The 16,605-nt window shown below is 39.2% G+C and overlaps 1 protein-coding gene across 3 annotated transcripts in view; it reads left to right on the top strand.

The window, feature by feature from the left end:
* Window positions 1-14,969, top strand: part of HMGCR (3-hydroxy-3-methylglutaryl-CoA reductase) — a 32,950-nt gene extending 17,981 nt beyond the window's left edge. For all 3 annotated transcript variants that reach the window (XM_045999807.1, XM_045999806.1, XM_045999808.1), the window contains exons 15-20: window positions 246-351; window positions 11,956-12,126; window positions 12,739-12,879; window positions 12,959-13,117; window positions 13,563-13,717; window positions 13,864-14,969. In XM_045999807.1, the coding sequence (XP_045855763.1) occupies window positions 246-351; window positions 11,956-12,126; window positions 12,739-12,879; window positions 12,959-13,117; window positions 13,563-13,717; window positions 13,864-13,918 (787 nt within the window). In that variant the 3' untranslated portion in view covers window positions 13,919-14,969. The remainder of the gene's footprint in view (window positions 1-245; window positions 352-11,955; window positions 12,127-12,738; window positions 12,880-12,958; window positions 13,118-13,562; window positions 13,718-13,863) is intronic.
* The last annotated feature ends 1,636 nt before the right edge of the window (window positions 14,970-16,605 follow it).

Raw genomic sequence — 16,605 nt, 5'->3', positions numbered from 1 at the left:
GAGAGAGAGACAGTGAGAGACAGCATGAGAGGGGGAAGGTCAGAGGGAGAAGCAGATTCCCCATGGAGCTGGGAGCCCGATGTGCAACTTGGTCCCTGGACTCCAACCTGAGCTGGGACCTGAGCTGAAGGCAGTTGCTTAACCAACTGAGCCACCCAGGTGCCTTCAACTGAACTAGATTTTTAGTGGAAGTTCCGTCTTCTCAAAAAAATAACAAAATAAAAAAATCTTTGCTTTGTTTACAGGTTTGCACGTCTACAGAAACTTCAAATGACTATGGCTGGTCGCAATCTTTATATTCGTTTCCAGTCTAGGTCAGGTGATGCCATGGGGATGAACATGATTTCAAAGGTGAGCCTGGGTAGCCTGTATTAAAACTTGTAAGACTGATTATCCCACGGGAGGGGAACTAGGTGTTAGGGAGGTAAGAATGAGGAGCAGACTTGCTGTTTATGTCCTATATTTTTTTAATTTTGTTTCATGTATATATATATATATGTATATATATATATTAAAGGATTGAGCGGAAGATTTTTATTGAAAGCTAAATACTGATTCATATAACTCATCAGACTTTTTTTTTAAGGTCCTGAAGAGGGTTTATATTTTACTTTTAATTAACTAATTAATTAATATTTGTTCAGTTAGCCAGCATATAGTACATCATTAATTTTTAATGTGTTCAACGATACATTAGTTGCATATAACACCCAGTACCCTCCTTACTGCCTATCATCTGGTTACCCATCCCTTTACCACCCCTACTCCTGTAATCCTCAGTTTGATTCCCAGAGTCCAGAGTCTCTCTTAGTTTGTCTCCCTGCCTGACTTCTTCCCATTCAGTTTCCGCTACCTTCCTGTGGTCCTTCGCACTATTCCTTATGTTCCACATATGAATGAAACCATATGATGGTCTTTCTGCGTGACTTTTTTTTATTTCATTTAGCATAAACCCCTCCAGTTCCATCTATGTCAATGCAAATAGTAGGTATTCATCCTTTCTGATGGCTGAGGAATATTCCATCGTATATATGAACCACATCTTTATCCAGTCAACTGTTGAAGGGCATCTCAGCTCCTTCCACATTTTGGCTATTGTGGACATTGCTGCTATGAATATTGCGGTGCAGGTGCCCCTTCTTTTTACTACATCTGTATCTTTGGGGTAAATACCTGGTAGTCCAATTGCTGGATTGTAGGGTAGCTCTATTTTTAACATCTTGAGGAACCTCCAGACTGTTTTCCAGAGTGGCTGCACCAATTTGCATTCCCACCAACACTGTGAGATGGTTCCCCTTTCTCCACATCCTTGTCAACACTTGTTGTTTCCTGTCTTGTTAATTTGTGCCATTCTAGCTGGTGTAAGGTGGTTTCTCTTCGTAGTTTTGATTTGTATTTCCCTGATGGCTAGTGATGTTGAACATTTTTTCATGTGTCTGTTAGCTATCCCTATGTCTTCTTTGGAGAAGTGACTGTTCATGTCTTCTGCCCACTTACTGACTAGATTATTTGTTTTTCAGGTGTTGAGTTTGGGAAGTTCTTTATAAATCTTGGATACCAGGCCTTTATCCGTAATGTCATTTCCAAATATCTTATCCCATTCTATGGGTTGCCACTTAGTTTTGTTGACTGTTTCCTTTGCTGTGCAAAAGCTTTTTATCTTGATGAGTCCCAAAAGTTCATTTTTGCTTATGTTTCTCTTGCCTTTAGTGATCGTGTCTTGAAAGAGGTCACTGTGTCTAATGTCGAAAGAGGTTACTGCATATGTTTTCTTCTAGGATTTTGATGGATTCCTGTCTCACATTGAGGTCTTTCATCCATTTTCAGTTTTTGTTTATATGTGGTATAGAGAATGGTCCATTTCATTCTTCTATATATTCTTCTGTCCAGTTTTCCCAGCACCATTTATTTTATTTAATTTTTTTTTTTAAGATTTTATTTATTTATTTGACAGCGAGAGAGAGAGAGATCACAAGTAGGCAGAGAGAGAGAGAGAGAGAGGGAAGCAGGCTCCCTGCCGAGCAGAGAGCCCAATGCGGGACTCGATCCCAGGACCCTGAGATCGTGACCTGAGCCAAAGGCAGCGGCCTAACCCACTGAGCCACCCAGGTGCCCCCCCCAGCACCATTTATTGAAGAGACTGCCTTTTTTCCATTGGATATTCTTTTCTGCTTTATCAAAGATTAGTTGATCATAGAGTTGAGGGTCCATTTCTGGGCTCTCTATTCTATTCCACTGATCTGTGTGTCTGTTTCTGTGCCAATACCATGCTGTCTTGATGATCACAGCTTTGTAATATAGCTTGAAGTCCGGAATTGTGATACCACCAGCTTTGGTTTTCTTTTTCAACAATCCCCTGATGATTCCGGTTCTTTTCTGGTTCCATACAAATTTTAGGATTGTTTGTTCCAGCTCTGTGAAAAATGTTGATGGTATTTTGATAGGGATTGCATTGAAAGTGTAGATTGCTCTGGGCAGCATAGACATTTTTTCACAATGTTTATTCTTCCAGTTAATGAGCATGGAATGTTTTTCCATCTCTTTGTGTCTTCCTCAATTTCTTTCATACGTATTCTGTAGTTTCTAGAGTATAGATCCTTTACCTCTTTTGTTAGGTTTATTCCTGGGTACCTTATGGTTTTTGCTGCTATTATAAATGGATTCGATTGCTTAATTTCTCGTTCTTCTGTCACATTGTTAGTGTCATCAGGCATTTCCTGACTAGTATTTGTATTTGATACGTTTAATTTCGATTTGGCATTATACATGTTCTGGGTCTACTCAGAAGAGCTGGGAAGAATCTTGGGGTTAGTGCTTCTTAATTTCATCCTAAAAGCCTTAAAAGCTCACATCTTCTAGAGACCTGTATGTAAGAGGCCAAGTTCATGTGTATAATCCATTTATTTTAATTATTTCCTTATAAGAAGATGGTGTGTGGCTTACATTTTATTCTACTGATATTTATTATTACAAATATTCACAAATGTGAATATTAACATATTCAAAAATGTGTTAAAGTCAATTAAGTTAGCAAAATTTATTTTGTGGTTTACCTGTGGACGAGGACTGTTCTGAAAGAGAAAGAGGACAGTGACTAAATATCTAGGTTTTAAAAGTTGTTTATTTTTTATTATTTTTATTATTTTTTAAGATTTATTTATTTGACAAAGAGACAGTGAGAGCAGGAACACAGCAGGGGGAGTGGGAGAGGGAGAAGTAGGCTTCCCACCAAGCGAGGAGCCCAGTGTGGGGCTCAATCCCAGGACCCTGGGATCCTGACCTGAGCTGAAGGCAGACGCTTAAAGACTGAGCTGCCCATGTGCCCCTTAAAAGTTGTTTAAAAAGAAACAGTACAGTAGTTCCTCAAAAAATTAAAAAGAGAATTATGATCCAGGAATTTCACTTCTGGGTATTTACCCAAAAGAACTCAAAAGAGGGTTTCACAGTCTTTTTTTTGTATATCCATGTTTGTGGCAGCGTTATTCACAATAGTCTAAAGGCAGAAGCAACCCAGGTGTTCCTGGACAGATGAATCAATATATTAAATGTGGTATGTACATATAATGGGATATTATAAAACCCTAAAAAAATAGGGAATTTGCACATATGCTAAATAAACCTTGAGGATCACTTGCTAAGTTAAATAATCTGGTTAACGAAAAAGACAAATACTTTGCAAATTCACACTTAACCTCGATTAGTTAAATTCATTCATAGAGACAGGAAGTGGAAGGCTGATTACCAGGGGCTGAGGAAAAAGGAAATAGGGAGTTGCTGTTTAATGGGTTTGGAGTTTCAGTTTTGTAAGATGAACAGAGTTCTGGAGATGGGCTGTACCACAGCGTGAATTATGTACTTTTTTTTTTTTTTCCATTTTATTTATTTTTTCAGCGTAACAGTATTCATTCTTTTTGCACAACACCCAGTGCTCCATGCAAAACGTGCCCTCCCCATTACCCACCACCTGTTCCCCCAAACTCCCACCCCTGACCCTTCAAAACCCTCAGGTTGTTTTTCAGAGTCCATAGTCTCTTATGGTTCGCCTCCCCTTCCAAATTTTTTTTTTAATAAACATATAATGTATTTTTATCCCCAGGGGTACATGTGCATCTCCACTTACTCATATCAGGGAGATTATATGATAGTTATCTTTCTCCGATTGACTTATTTCACTAAGCATGATACCCTCTAGTTCCATCCACATCATCGCAAATGGCAAGATTTCATTTCTTTTGATGGCTGCATAGTATTCCATTGTATATAGAGACCACCTCTTCTCTATCCATTCATCTGTTGATGGACATCTAGGTTCTTTCCATGGTTTGGCTATTGTAGACATTACTACTATAAACATTCAGGTGCATGTGCCCCTTCGGATCCCTACATTTGTATCTTTAGGGTAAATACCCAGTAGTGCAATTGCTGGGTCATAGGGTAGTTCTATTTTCAACATTTTGAGGAACCTCCATGCTGTTTTCCAGAGTGGTTGCACCAGCTTGCATTCCCACCAACAGTGGAGGAGGGTTCCCCTTTCTCCGCATCCTCGCCAGCATCTGTCATTTCCTGACTTGTTAATTTTAGCCATTCTGACTGGTGTGAGGTGATATCTCATTGTGGTTTTGATTTGTATTTCCCTGATGCCGAGTGACGTGGAGCACTATTTCATGTGTCTGTTGGCCATCTGGATGTTTTCTTTGCAGAAATGTCTGTTCATGTCCTCTGCCCATTTCTTGATTGGATTGTTTGTTCTTTGGGTGTTGAGTTTGCTAAGTTCCTTATAGATTTTGGATACTAGCCCTTTATCTGATATGTCGTTTGCAAATATCTTCTCTCATTCTGTCAGTTGTCTTTTGGTTTTGTTAACTGTTTCCTTTGCTGTGCAAAAGCTTTTGATCTTGATGAAATCCCAATAGTTCATTTTTGCCCTTGCTTCCCTTGCCTTTGCCGTTCTTCCTAGGAAGATGTTGCTACGGCTGAGGTCGAAGAGGTTGCTGCCTGCATTCTCCTCAAGGATTTTGATGGATTCCTTTCTCACATTGAGGTCCTTCATCTATTTGGAGTCTATTTTCGTGTGTGGTGTAAGGAAGTGGTCCAATTTCATTTTTCTGCATGTGGCTGTCCAATTTTCCCAGCACCATTTATTGAAGAGGCTGTCTTTTTTCCATTGGACATTCTTTCCTGCTTTGTCGAAGATTAGTTGACCATAGAGTTGAGGGTCAATTTCTGGGCTCTCTATTCTGTTCCACTGATCGATGTGTCTGTTTTTGTGCCAGTACCATGCTGTCTTGATGATGACAGCTTTGTAATAGAGCTTGAAGTCCGGAATTGTGATGCCACCAACTTTGGCTTTCTTTTTCAATATTCCTTTGGCTATTCGAGGTCTTTTCTGGTTCCATATAAATTTTAGGATTATTTGTTCCATTTCTTTGAAAAAAAATGGATGGTATTTTGATAGGGATTGCATTAAATGTGTAGATTGCTTTAGGTAGCATAGACATTTTCACAATATTTATTCTTCCAATCCAGGAGCATGGAACATTTTTCCATTTCTTTGTGTCTTCCTCAATTTCTTTCATGAGTACTTTATAATTTTCTGTGTATAGATTCTTAGTCTCTTTGGTTAGGTTTATTCCTAGGTATCTTATAGTTTTGGGTACAATTATAAATGGGATTGACTCCTTAATTTCTCTTTCTTCAGTCTTGTTGTTGGTGTACAGAAATGCAACTGATTTCTGTGCATTGATTTTATATCCTGACACTTTACTGAATTCCTGTACAAGTTCTAGCAGTTTTGGAGTGGAGTCTTTTGGGTTTTCCACATATAGTACCATATCAACTGCGAACAGTGATAGTTTGACTTCTTCTTTACCAATTTGGATGCCTTTAATTTCTTTTTGTTATCTGATTGCTGAGGCTAGGCCTTCTAGTACTATGTTGAATAGCAGTGGTGATAATGGACATCCCTGCCGTGTTCCTGACCTTAACGGAAAAGCTTTCAGTTTTTCTCCATTGAGAATGATATTTGCGGTGGGTTTTTCATAGAAGCCTTTGATAATATTGAGGTATGTGCTCTCTATCCCCACACTTTGAAGAGTTTTGATCAGGAAGGGATGCTGTACTTTGTCAAATGCTTTTTCAGCATCTATTGAGAGTATCATATGGTTCTTGTTCTTTCTTTTATTAATGTGTTCTATCACATTGATTGATTTGCGGATGTTGAACCAACCCTGCAGCCCTGGAATAAATCCCATTTGGTCGTGGTGAATAATCCTTTTAATGTACTGTTGAATCCTATTGGCTAGTATTTTGGCGAGAATTTTTGCGTCTGTGTTCATCAAGGATATTGGTCTGTAGTTCTCTTTTTTGGTGGGATCGTTGTCTGGTTTTGGGATCAAGGTGATGCTGGCCTCATAAAATGAGTTTGGAAGTTTTCCTTCCATTTCTATTTTTTGGAACAGTTTCAGGAGAATAGGAATTAGTTCTACTTTAAATGTTTGGTAGAATTCCCCTGGGAAGCCGTCTGGCCCTGGGCTTTTGTTTGTTTGGAGATTTTTGATGACTTTCAATCTCCTTACTGGTTATGGGCCTGTTCAGGTTTTCTATTTCTTCCTGGTTCAGTTGTGGTAGTTTATATGTCTCTAGGAATGCATCCATTTCTTCCAGATTGTCAAATTTGTTGGCGTAGAGTTGCTCATAGTATGTTCTTATAATTGTCTGTATTTCTTTGGTATTAGTTGTGATCTCTCCTCTTTCATTCATGATTTTATTTATTTGGGTCCTTTCTCTTTTCTTTTTGATGAGTCTGGCCAGGGGTTTATCAATCTTATTGATTCTTTCAAAGAACCAGCTCCTAGTTTCATTGATTTGTTCTATTGTTTTTTTGGTTTCTATTTCATTGATTTCTGCTCTGATCTTTATGATTTCTCTTCTCCTGCTGGGTTTAGGGTTTCTTTCTTGTTCTTTCTCCAGCTCCTTTAGGTATAGGGTTAGGTTGTGTACTTGAGACCTTTCTTGTTTCTTGAGAAAGGCTTGTAGCACTATATATTTTCCTCTCAGGACTGCCTTTGCTGTGTCCCACAGATTTTGAACTGTTGTGTTTTCATTATCATTTGTTTCCATGAATTTTTTCAATTCTTCTTTAATTTCCTGGTTAACCCATTCATTCTTTAGAAGGATGCTGTTTAGTCTCCATGTATTTGGGTTCTTTCCAGCTTTCCTCTTGTGATTGAGTTCTAGCTTCAGAGCATTGTGGTCTGAAAATATGCAGGGAATAATCCTAATCTTTTGATACCGGTTGAGACCTGATTTGTGACCCAGGATGTGATCTATTCTGGAGAAGGTTCCATGTGCACTAGAGAAGAATGTGTATTCTGTTGCTTTGGGATGAAATGTTCTGAATATATCTGTGATGTCCATCTGGTCCAGTGTGTCATTTAAGGCCTTTATTTCCTTGTTGATCTTTGGCTTGGATGATCTGTCCATTTCAGTGAGGGGAGTGTTAAAGTCCCCTACTATTATTGTATTATTATTGATGTGTTTCTTTGATTTTGTTATTAATTGGTTGATATAGTTGGCTGCTCCCACGTTAGGGGCATAGATATTTAAAATTGTTAGATCTTCTTGTTGGACAGACCCTTTGAGTAGGATATAGTGTCCTTCCTCATCTCTTATTATAGTCTTTGGCTTAAAATCTAATTGATCTGATATCAGGATTGCCACCCCAGCTTTCTTCTGATGCCCATTAGCATGGTAAATTGTTTTCCACCCCCTCACTTTAAATCTGGAGGTGTCTTGCGTCTAAAATGAGTTTCTTGTAGGCAACATACTGATGGGTTTTGTTTTTTTATCCATTCTGATACCCTGTGTCTTTTGATTGGGGCATTTAGCCCATTAACATTCAGGGTAACTATTGAGAGATATGAATTTAGTGCCATTATTAGCCTGTAAGGTGACTATTACTGTATATTGTCTCTGTACCTTTCTGATCTACTACTTTTAGGCTCTCTCTTTGCTTAGAGGACCCCTTTCAATATTTCCTGTAGAGCTGCTTTGGTGTTTGTAAATTCTTTCAGTTTTTGTTTGTCCTGGAAGCTTTTGATCTCTCCTTCTATTTTCAATGATAGCCTAGCTGGATAGAGTATTCTTGGCTGCATGTTTTTCTCGTTTAGTGCTCTGAATATATCATGCCAGCTCTTTCTGGCCTGCCAGGTCTCTGTGGATAAGTCTGCCGCCAATCTAATATTTTTACCATTGTATGTTACAGACTTCTTTTCTCGGGCTGCTTTCAGGATTTTCTCTTTGTCACTAAGACTTGTAAATTTTACTATTAGGTGACGGGGTGTGGACCTATTCTTGTTGACTTTGAGGGGGGTTCTCTGCATCTCCTGGATTTTGATGCTTGTTCCCTTTGCCATATTAGGGAAATTCTCTCCAAAGATTCTCTCCAATAGACCTTCTGCTCCCCTCTCTGTTTCTTCTTCTTCTGGAATCCCAATTATTCTAATGTTGTTTCGTCTTATGTTGTCACTTATCTCTCGAATTCTCCCCTCATGGTCCAGTAGCTGTTTGTCCCTCTTTTGCTCGGCTTCCTTATTCTCTGTCATTTGGTCTTCTATATCACTAATTCTTTCTTCTGCCTCATTTATCCTAGCAGTGAGAGCCTCCATTTTTGATTGCACCTCATTAATAGCTTTTTTGATTTCAACTTGGTTAGATTTTAGTTCTTTAATTTCTCCAGAAAGGGCTTTAATATCTCCAGAGAGGGTTTCTCTAATATCTTCCATGCCTTTTTCGAGCCCGGCTAGAATGTTCAGAATCGTCATTCTGAACTCTTGATCTGACATATTACCAATGTCTGTGTTGATTAGGTCCCTAGCCTTCGGTACTGTCTCTTGTTCTTTTGTTTGTGGTGATTTTTTCCGCCTTGTCATTTTGTCCAGATAAGAGGATATGAAGGAGCAAATAAACTACTAAAAGGGTGGCAAAGACCCCAGAAAAATGCGCTGTAACCAAATCAGAAGAGACCCCTAATTGTGGGGGGGAGAAAGGGGATAAAAACAGGTTCTGAAAAAAAAAAAAGGGAAAAAAATTTAAAAAATAAAACAAATAAAAAAATATAAAAAAGAAAGAAAAAATATATATATTTAGATTAAGTAGTCAAAAAACGTTAAAAAAGAAAAGGGTAAAAGTTTTAAAAAATTTAGCAGAAGAAGAAAAAAGAAAAAAAAATTGAAAAAAGAAAAAAAAAAAAATTGAAGTAGCCGGAAGACTAAAGAATCATGGGGAGAAAGCCATGAGTTCCGTGCTTTGCTTTCTCCTCCTCTGGAATTGCTCTGCTGTCTTAGGAATTGAACCTGCTTTCTCCTTGATAGATGAACTTTGTCCTGGCTGGATATTTTGTTGATCTTCTGGGGGAGGGGCCTGTTGTAGGGACTCTCAAGTGTCTTTGCCCGAGGCGGGATTGCACCGCCCTTACCGGCGGCGGGACTAAGTAATCCGCTCGGGTTCGCTTTTGGGAGCTTCTGTTCCCTGAACGCTTTCCGTAGAGTTCCGGAGGACGGGAATGAAAATGGCGGCCTCCTAGTCTCCGGCCCGGAGGAGCCGAGAGCCTGGGGCCCCACTCCTCAGTGCGCCCCCAGAGGACAGCACCCAATCACTCCCGTATCCCCAGCCTCTAGCCACGCTCCGAGCTCACCCAGCCCGCGACCGGTTCAAGGTAACCCCGAGCTGAGAGTTCAGTCCTCGGCTCTGTCTCTGCAGCCGGCTTCTCCGTTCTAATACCTGCGAGCTCTCCGACACTCTGACACCCCCGATCCTTCTGTGACCCTGCGGGGCCTGGGGCCACGCTGACCCCGCGTGGGCTTCACCCTGGTTTAGCCTCTGGAGCAATGTCCCTCAGTGGAACAGACTTTTAAAAGTCCTGATTTTGTGCTCCGTTGCTCCGCCGCTTACCGGGAGCCGGCCCCTCCCCCCGCGGTCTATCTTCCCGTCGTTTTAGATTCACTTCTCCGCCAGTCCTACCTTTCAGAAAGTGGTTGATTTTCTGTTTCTAGAGTCGCTGTTCTTCTCTTCGCTCTCCCGTTGGATTTGTAGGTGTTTGCAATGTTTAGATAAGCTATCAAGCTGATCTCCTGCTACCTGATGTAGTCTCAGGCTGCTACTTCTCCGCCATCTTGACTCCTCCTCCGTGAATTATGTACTTAACACCAACCTGTACACTTAAAAATAGTTAAGGTGGTAAGGTCTATGTCACATGTGTTTTAACCACAAGTAAAATACATTTTTTAAAATTGCATGTAAGTATGTCTTCGGTTATTGAGGTATGAGTTGTTAATTGAATTAATTTCACTTAATTGGAAGTCTTGTTTACATTTTTGTAAGGTTGATCCCAATGACTTTCATTTACAATGGGATTTACTCTAATATCTGACTTATCTTTACTGACTCGGTAACTTGGGCTTTTGGGTAACATGTGAGTAACTAGAAGAGGTAATTTATTACATGTCATTCATGGGTTGAGTTACTCCCAGTGACATGATTATGAGTATTATACTCTCACTGAGTATTTTTAAATTCATTTTTAAATTAAGTTTTAAGACTTTTTTATTTAAATTCAATTTAGTTCACATATACTGTATTATTAGTTTCAGGGGTAAAATTTAGTGATTCATCAGTTGTATATACCACCTAGTGCTCTCATTACATCAAATGCCCTCCTTAATGCCCATCACTCAATTATCCCCTCCTCCTCACCCACCCTTCAGTTTGTTTCCTAGAGTTCAGCATCTCTTATGGTTTGTCTCCCTCTCTGTTTTCATCTTACTTCATTTTTCCTTCTCGACCCTATGTTCATCTGTTTTGTTTCTCAGATTCCACGTATGAGTGAAATCATAGGGCATTTGTCTTTTTTCTCTGATTGACTTACCTCGCTTAGCAAAACACCCCCGACCCTGTTCCATCCATTTTATTGCAAATGGCAAGATTTCGTTCTTTTTGGTGGCTGAGTAATATTCCATTATATACACACTTACCCACACTCTCTATATATAGTAATATTCCATTATATATGTGTGTGTGTGTGTGTGTGTGTGTGTGTGTGTGTATCACATCTTCTTTATCCATTCATCTGTTGATGAACATCTGGGCTCTTTCCATAGTTTGGCTATTGTGGACATTGCTGCTATAAACATTCGGGTGCACATTCTGTATATTCTTTTGATTTGTATCACAACATTTGTATCTTTAGGGTAAATACCCAGTAATGCGATTGCTGGGTCCTAGGGTAGCTCTATTTTCAACTTTTTGAAGAACCTCCGTACTGTTTTCCAGACTGGCTGCACCAGTTTGCATTCCTGTCAACATTGTGGGAGGGTTTCCCTTGCATTGCATCCTCACCAACATCTGTCGTGGTTCATTTTAGCCATTTTTACGTGTGAGGTGGTATCTCATTATGGTTTTGATTTGTATTTCCCTGATGCCATGTGATGTTGAGCATTTTTTCATGTGTCTGTTGGTCATTTTGATGTCTTCTTTGCAGAAGTGTCTGTTCATGTCTTCTGCCCATTTCTTGATTGGCTTTTTTGTTTTTTGGGGTGTTGAGTTTGGTAAATTCTTTATAGATTTTGAATAGTTGCTCTTTATCAGATAAGTCATTTGCAAATATCTTCTCCCATTTTAATATTCTCATTATGTTCTCTTACATCCCTGTTCATCAGTGACTACAAAGAACTTTGTTTTCATTCCTAGAAAGAAACAGTAGGAGTCTATACTGACTGAGAAGTTTATCACTGCGATGGCTAATGAAGCTGTTTTTTTGTTTTATGCTCACTTTCTTTGAAGTATATTTATTGTATTTAGAAATATTACAGTTACTATTCTTGTTAGTATTATTATATACAAATAAAGCCTCTGATCTGTAAATAGCTGTGCATTTTAATTTTGTTGTGTTCTTGACAGGGCACAGAGAAGGCACTTTCAAAACTTCATGAGTATTTCCCTGAAATGCAGATTCTAGCAGTTAGCGGTAACTACTGTACTGACAAGAAACCTGCTGCTATAAATTGGATAGAGGGAAGAGGAAAGTCTGTGGTTTGTGAAGCTGTCATTCCAGCCAAGGTTGTCAGAGAAGTGAGTGATAATTTTATTTTGTTATTTTTATTATTTATTTATACAATAACAATATTATTTTTACTTTTATTACTTTATTTTTATTTATATATATACATATATATATTATTGTTTTTATTATTTTGTTATTTTATTTTGTTAATCTTGAATTGGGTTAAAGATCGGGGAAAGGAATATTAACTTTTTTTTTTAAAGATTTTATTTGACAGAGAGAGATCACAAGTAGGCAGAGAGGCAGGCGGAGAGAGAGAGAGGAAGCAGGTTCCCTGCTGAGCAGAGAGCCTGATGCGGGACTCGATCCCAGGACCCTGAGATCATGACCTGAGCCGAAGGCAGAGGCTTAACCCACTGAGCCACCCAGGTGCCCCGAATATTAACATTTTAAGTAAAGCTTAGTATACGGTATATTTTATGTTAAAGATGACTGTTGCATGTATCTTGCCCATCAGCGTGTGGCATTCACATGAACAAACTTGACTGATACTCTTTATTGAGGACAAGGCTTCAGTGGGGCCATATATAAACTCTCTTGCTTTACCAAAGGGTAGATCTGGGTAGCATACCCTGAATCTTCTGGGGGAACATGTAAAATATGCACAACTCTGTTGCTAGGTATTAAAGACTACTACAGAAGCTATGATTGAGGTCAACATTAATAAGAACCTGGTGGGCTCTGCCATGGCTGGGAGCATTGGAGGCTACAATGCCCACGCGGCGAACATTGTAACTGCCATCTACATTGCCTGTGGACAGGTGAGAGCTCAACCTCCACTTTACTCTTCTCTTTTGTAAAGGAAGGGAAGTGTTATACTTCTTTTTATTTTTTTTCCAGGATGCAGCACAAAATGTTGGTAGTTCAAACTGTATTACTTTAATGGAAGCAAGTGGTCCCACAAATGAAGATTTGTACATCAGTTGCACCATGCCATCTATAGAGATCGGGACTGTGGGTGGTGGGACCAACCTGCTCCCTCAGCAAGCCTGTTTGCAGGTATGACACCTCAGCCCCAAAGTTGCTGACCTCAAGCCTAGTTCTGACTTGCTGGGATTCTTTTTCTGCCTGGCATAACTTGTCACTCACCCGAGTTTTAGTGGGTCTTTTCATTGTTTTTGCTTCTCACCAGCCTAACCTATTGTATCCAAGTAAGCATATTCAGGCATGTGCTTATTAGTAAATTGAGAAAGTAGATTAAGAGAGCAAATGAATGTTCATTTACTCTGAGTAAGTGCCCTGCAAACCAGGTTGTAGATGTTATGTGCCCTGTGGTCTGTATTATTGTCAGTGCTGGCTATCCGATCTTGGAAATTGAGTACTTCCACTGGAAGTCCAGTTCTATTCTGATGCCATTGTAGTTGCCCTTATTTCAGTTGGTAGAGAAGGAAGTTGTTGCCGTGACTTTAAAGGTGAGTCCTGCTGTGTCTCTCCCTGCCTGCAGATGCTAGGTGTCCAAGGAGCATGCAAAGACAATCCTGGGGAGAATGCCCGGCAGCTTGCCAGGATCGTGTGCGGTACAGTAATGGCTGGGGAACTGTCACTGATGGCCGCGTTGGCAGCTGGACATCTTGTCAGAAGTCACATGATTCACAACAGGTAAGACTTAAAGATGTATTTAACTTCTTTTCCCTAGACTAAAGATATGCAGTTCAAAAACCTACCATGCAGATACAATAGTTCTAACTTAAAATGCTGCATTCTTAATGTTTTTTATATCTCTACTTTGTCTTTTTCTGCCGTAGGTCAAAGATAAATTTACAAGACCTCCAAGGAACTTGCACTAAGAAGGCTGCTTGAATAGCCTGACTGCTCTGAACTGAAACATGGGCATTGGGTTTTAAAGGACTAACATAAAATCTGTGAATTAAAAAGCTCAATGCGGTGGTATGTTGAGGATGAATAGACATGATCTGTGAGACGACGACTGCTTGGTGTTTGGCTGGTTCAGAAAGGTCTGAGATCCTTCTTTCCACACAGATTTCTCAGATCTAAAAATAGTGTAATACTTTACATGCTGTGCTCTCTGGAAGGATCTCAACAAGAATACCACACTTTAAAGTGTCACAGATGGTAATCTACAGCTCACTTCTGAAAGAGAATACAAGCTGGAAAAAAATGTTTTCTTTTGATGAAATCCATGGAATTTGTGATGATCAGTGTGAGATTGACCCTCCTCTCCATCCTCCCTTCCCCTCTGGTTGAAAATGGATTTTTAAATTATACTGTAGCTGACAAACTGATTTCATAGTTAATTTATTAAGTCTGGGTTATAGGACTTTAAGAGATAAGAGCTAAGTTTATTTTTTTGTAAATTAATACTTCATTTGGTGCTGGTCTATTTTGATTTCTCTTTGGGGTAGCCATTGTGATTCTTCAGAAGGGGACCTCCTTTCTTCAAGGGAAGAATTACTCTTCTTCCCAAACTACTGAATTATGTGCTAAGCAGTGCTAAATTGTTCTATCAAGAAAGCAAATCACTGCATTAATCTCTGCAGGCTATTTGTTCAGAGAGGCCTTTTGTCTAAGTATAAATGTTTGTCTAGATTGCTAGAATGCATCTTCTAGCCTAAGGCTTTAAGGAACAGAGTTTTGCATTCTTTGTTAAAGATACAAGAGCTCTTTAGGTTGCTTAGACAAAGGTGACTCTCTTCATCGAGAACTTGTAAGTCTGTGACCTCTCAGAACTCAGAGGATGGAAAACAGGTTGGAAAGAAAAATACCATTTCTCTAAGCCAAATTTAATTACTTAAAAGACAATTAAATTTATTTAGTGGAAAAATCTAGGTGTTTTGTAAAGAACTGTTATCAAATCTGTGTATGTTGTAATAAAGCTTCTGCTAGGAGTTCATTGAAAGTGTTAAGAAATAAATAAAAATCAACTTATATATGGATAAAACATTCTAAGCATGGGCCAGAGAAGAGAGTGTTTTTTAATGTTGTCCAAGAAACCCTGGCTTGCTCGTCGAGCCCAATGAAAGGGAAATCAGCTTTCAGAGCCAGTGAAGGTGCCACGTGAATGGCCCCGGAGGAGTGAACTTCATTCCTGTGGCCAGGAGGTTGGTGACTGAAACATTCACATGGGTCTCCTTGATAGACCCATAAAAGCTCTTAGCTTCCTCAGCAGAGTTGTTGAATTTTAATTTTTTCTTAATGTACAAATTTTGTATAAATAATAAAGAACTCCTTATTTTATATTACATTTAATGCTTCAAGTGTTGGTCTTGGAGAGAGAAGATGGACTCTGAAGAACATTCCAGTAATGCTGTGGCAGCATGGAGAGCCTCTGAGTGATTGTTTCTGCAGTACTGTTGTGGAAGATTGATCTTTGCTGTTGGATGTAAAGTTTAAATTGCTTCTCTTGTGACTTTCAGCCAGTGACTTATTTATCCGAACTTTTCATGGAAGTGGCAGTGAAAAGTGTGAGTCTTCATTCTGGTGACTGTAATCAATATCGTCTTGCTAAATTAATGTTTTGTACAAAGACTAAATTGTATACATTTTGTTATACTTTTTGCCTAGTTCCAGTAAATTATGAAAAGGAAGTTAATGGTGAGCAGTGTAAGCAGTAACCTTTTCTTGTTTGGATTAACCCTTGGCCTGAGGCCCTGGAACCTTGAAATCAAGTCTCACTAGAATGGTAACCTAATAATCCTGCTAGGTGTCCTATGACCGTTTATCATTTTCCGTTATGTGCTCCAGTTCCTCCGACATTAATGGCAGGCCAGTTTTGTATGCGTATTAAAATATTTTATACTTAAGAGAATTTGATTAGTTCAGCTTTATCTCATCTCAACTGGACTACTTTTGGGTACTTGGGCATGTTGAAAGGAAGAGGGCACAAAGACCCAGCAGCCAAAACTGCTGATTGCTGTTTACTTGCAGTTGTTGACTGCCCTCTGCTATAGGGAGAAAGTGAAAGGTGTGTTTGAACCACTTAAAAACCAAGACCCAGTTAGTAGAAAATCAGTTTGAATTTTTCTCCTGAAATGACAAGTGATCACTTGTATGATCAGCCCCTTCCAGAGAGGAGCAGGCCGGACAGATGACAGTGGAGAGTTTTCATGCCCTTTTCTGCTTGGGGGATCTGATGAGCAGTGGGACACCTATGGCAGAACATGATTTTTCTTCATCTTAGGGGAGGATAAAGAGCTACATTCAAGGGAATGTCTCATGTTGAAGGACCCGCATTCAAACGACAGGACACAGAACAGCAAAACACATCACTACAAATCCATTATGTACATGAGGTTAAAATAACAGCAGTAAATTCATTTTAGAATTTTTTTTAAAAGACTAGTGTTTTTCAAAAACTATCTGCTATGGATAAGACTTGAATTTATTAATAATTAACTTTACCCAGTTAGCAAAAATAATTAACAAACTGCACTGGAAGCTGAGAGGATCACAAATGATTTAGTTTACAATTATATTTTAGCGGATTACTTTTTCATCGTGATGTACATGGAACATGCCACCCCTTTTTT

The sequence above is a fragment of the Meles meles genome, chromosome 3, assembly GCF_922984935.1.
Source record: "Meles meles chromosome 3, mMelMel3.1 paternal haplotype, whole genome shotgun sequence".
Lineage (NCBI taxonomy): Eukaryota > Metazoa > Chordata > Mammalia > Carnivora > Mustelidae > Meles > Meles meles.
This window is presented reverse-complemented; position numbering and strand designations above follow the sequence as displayed.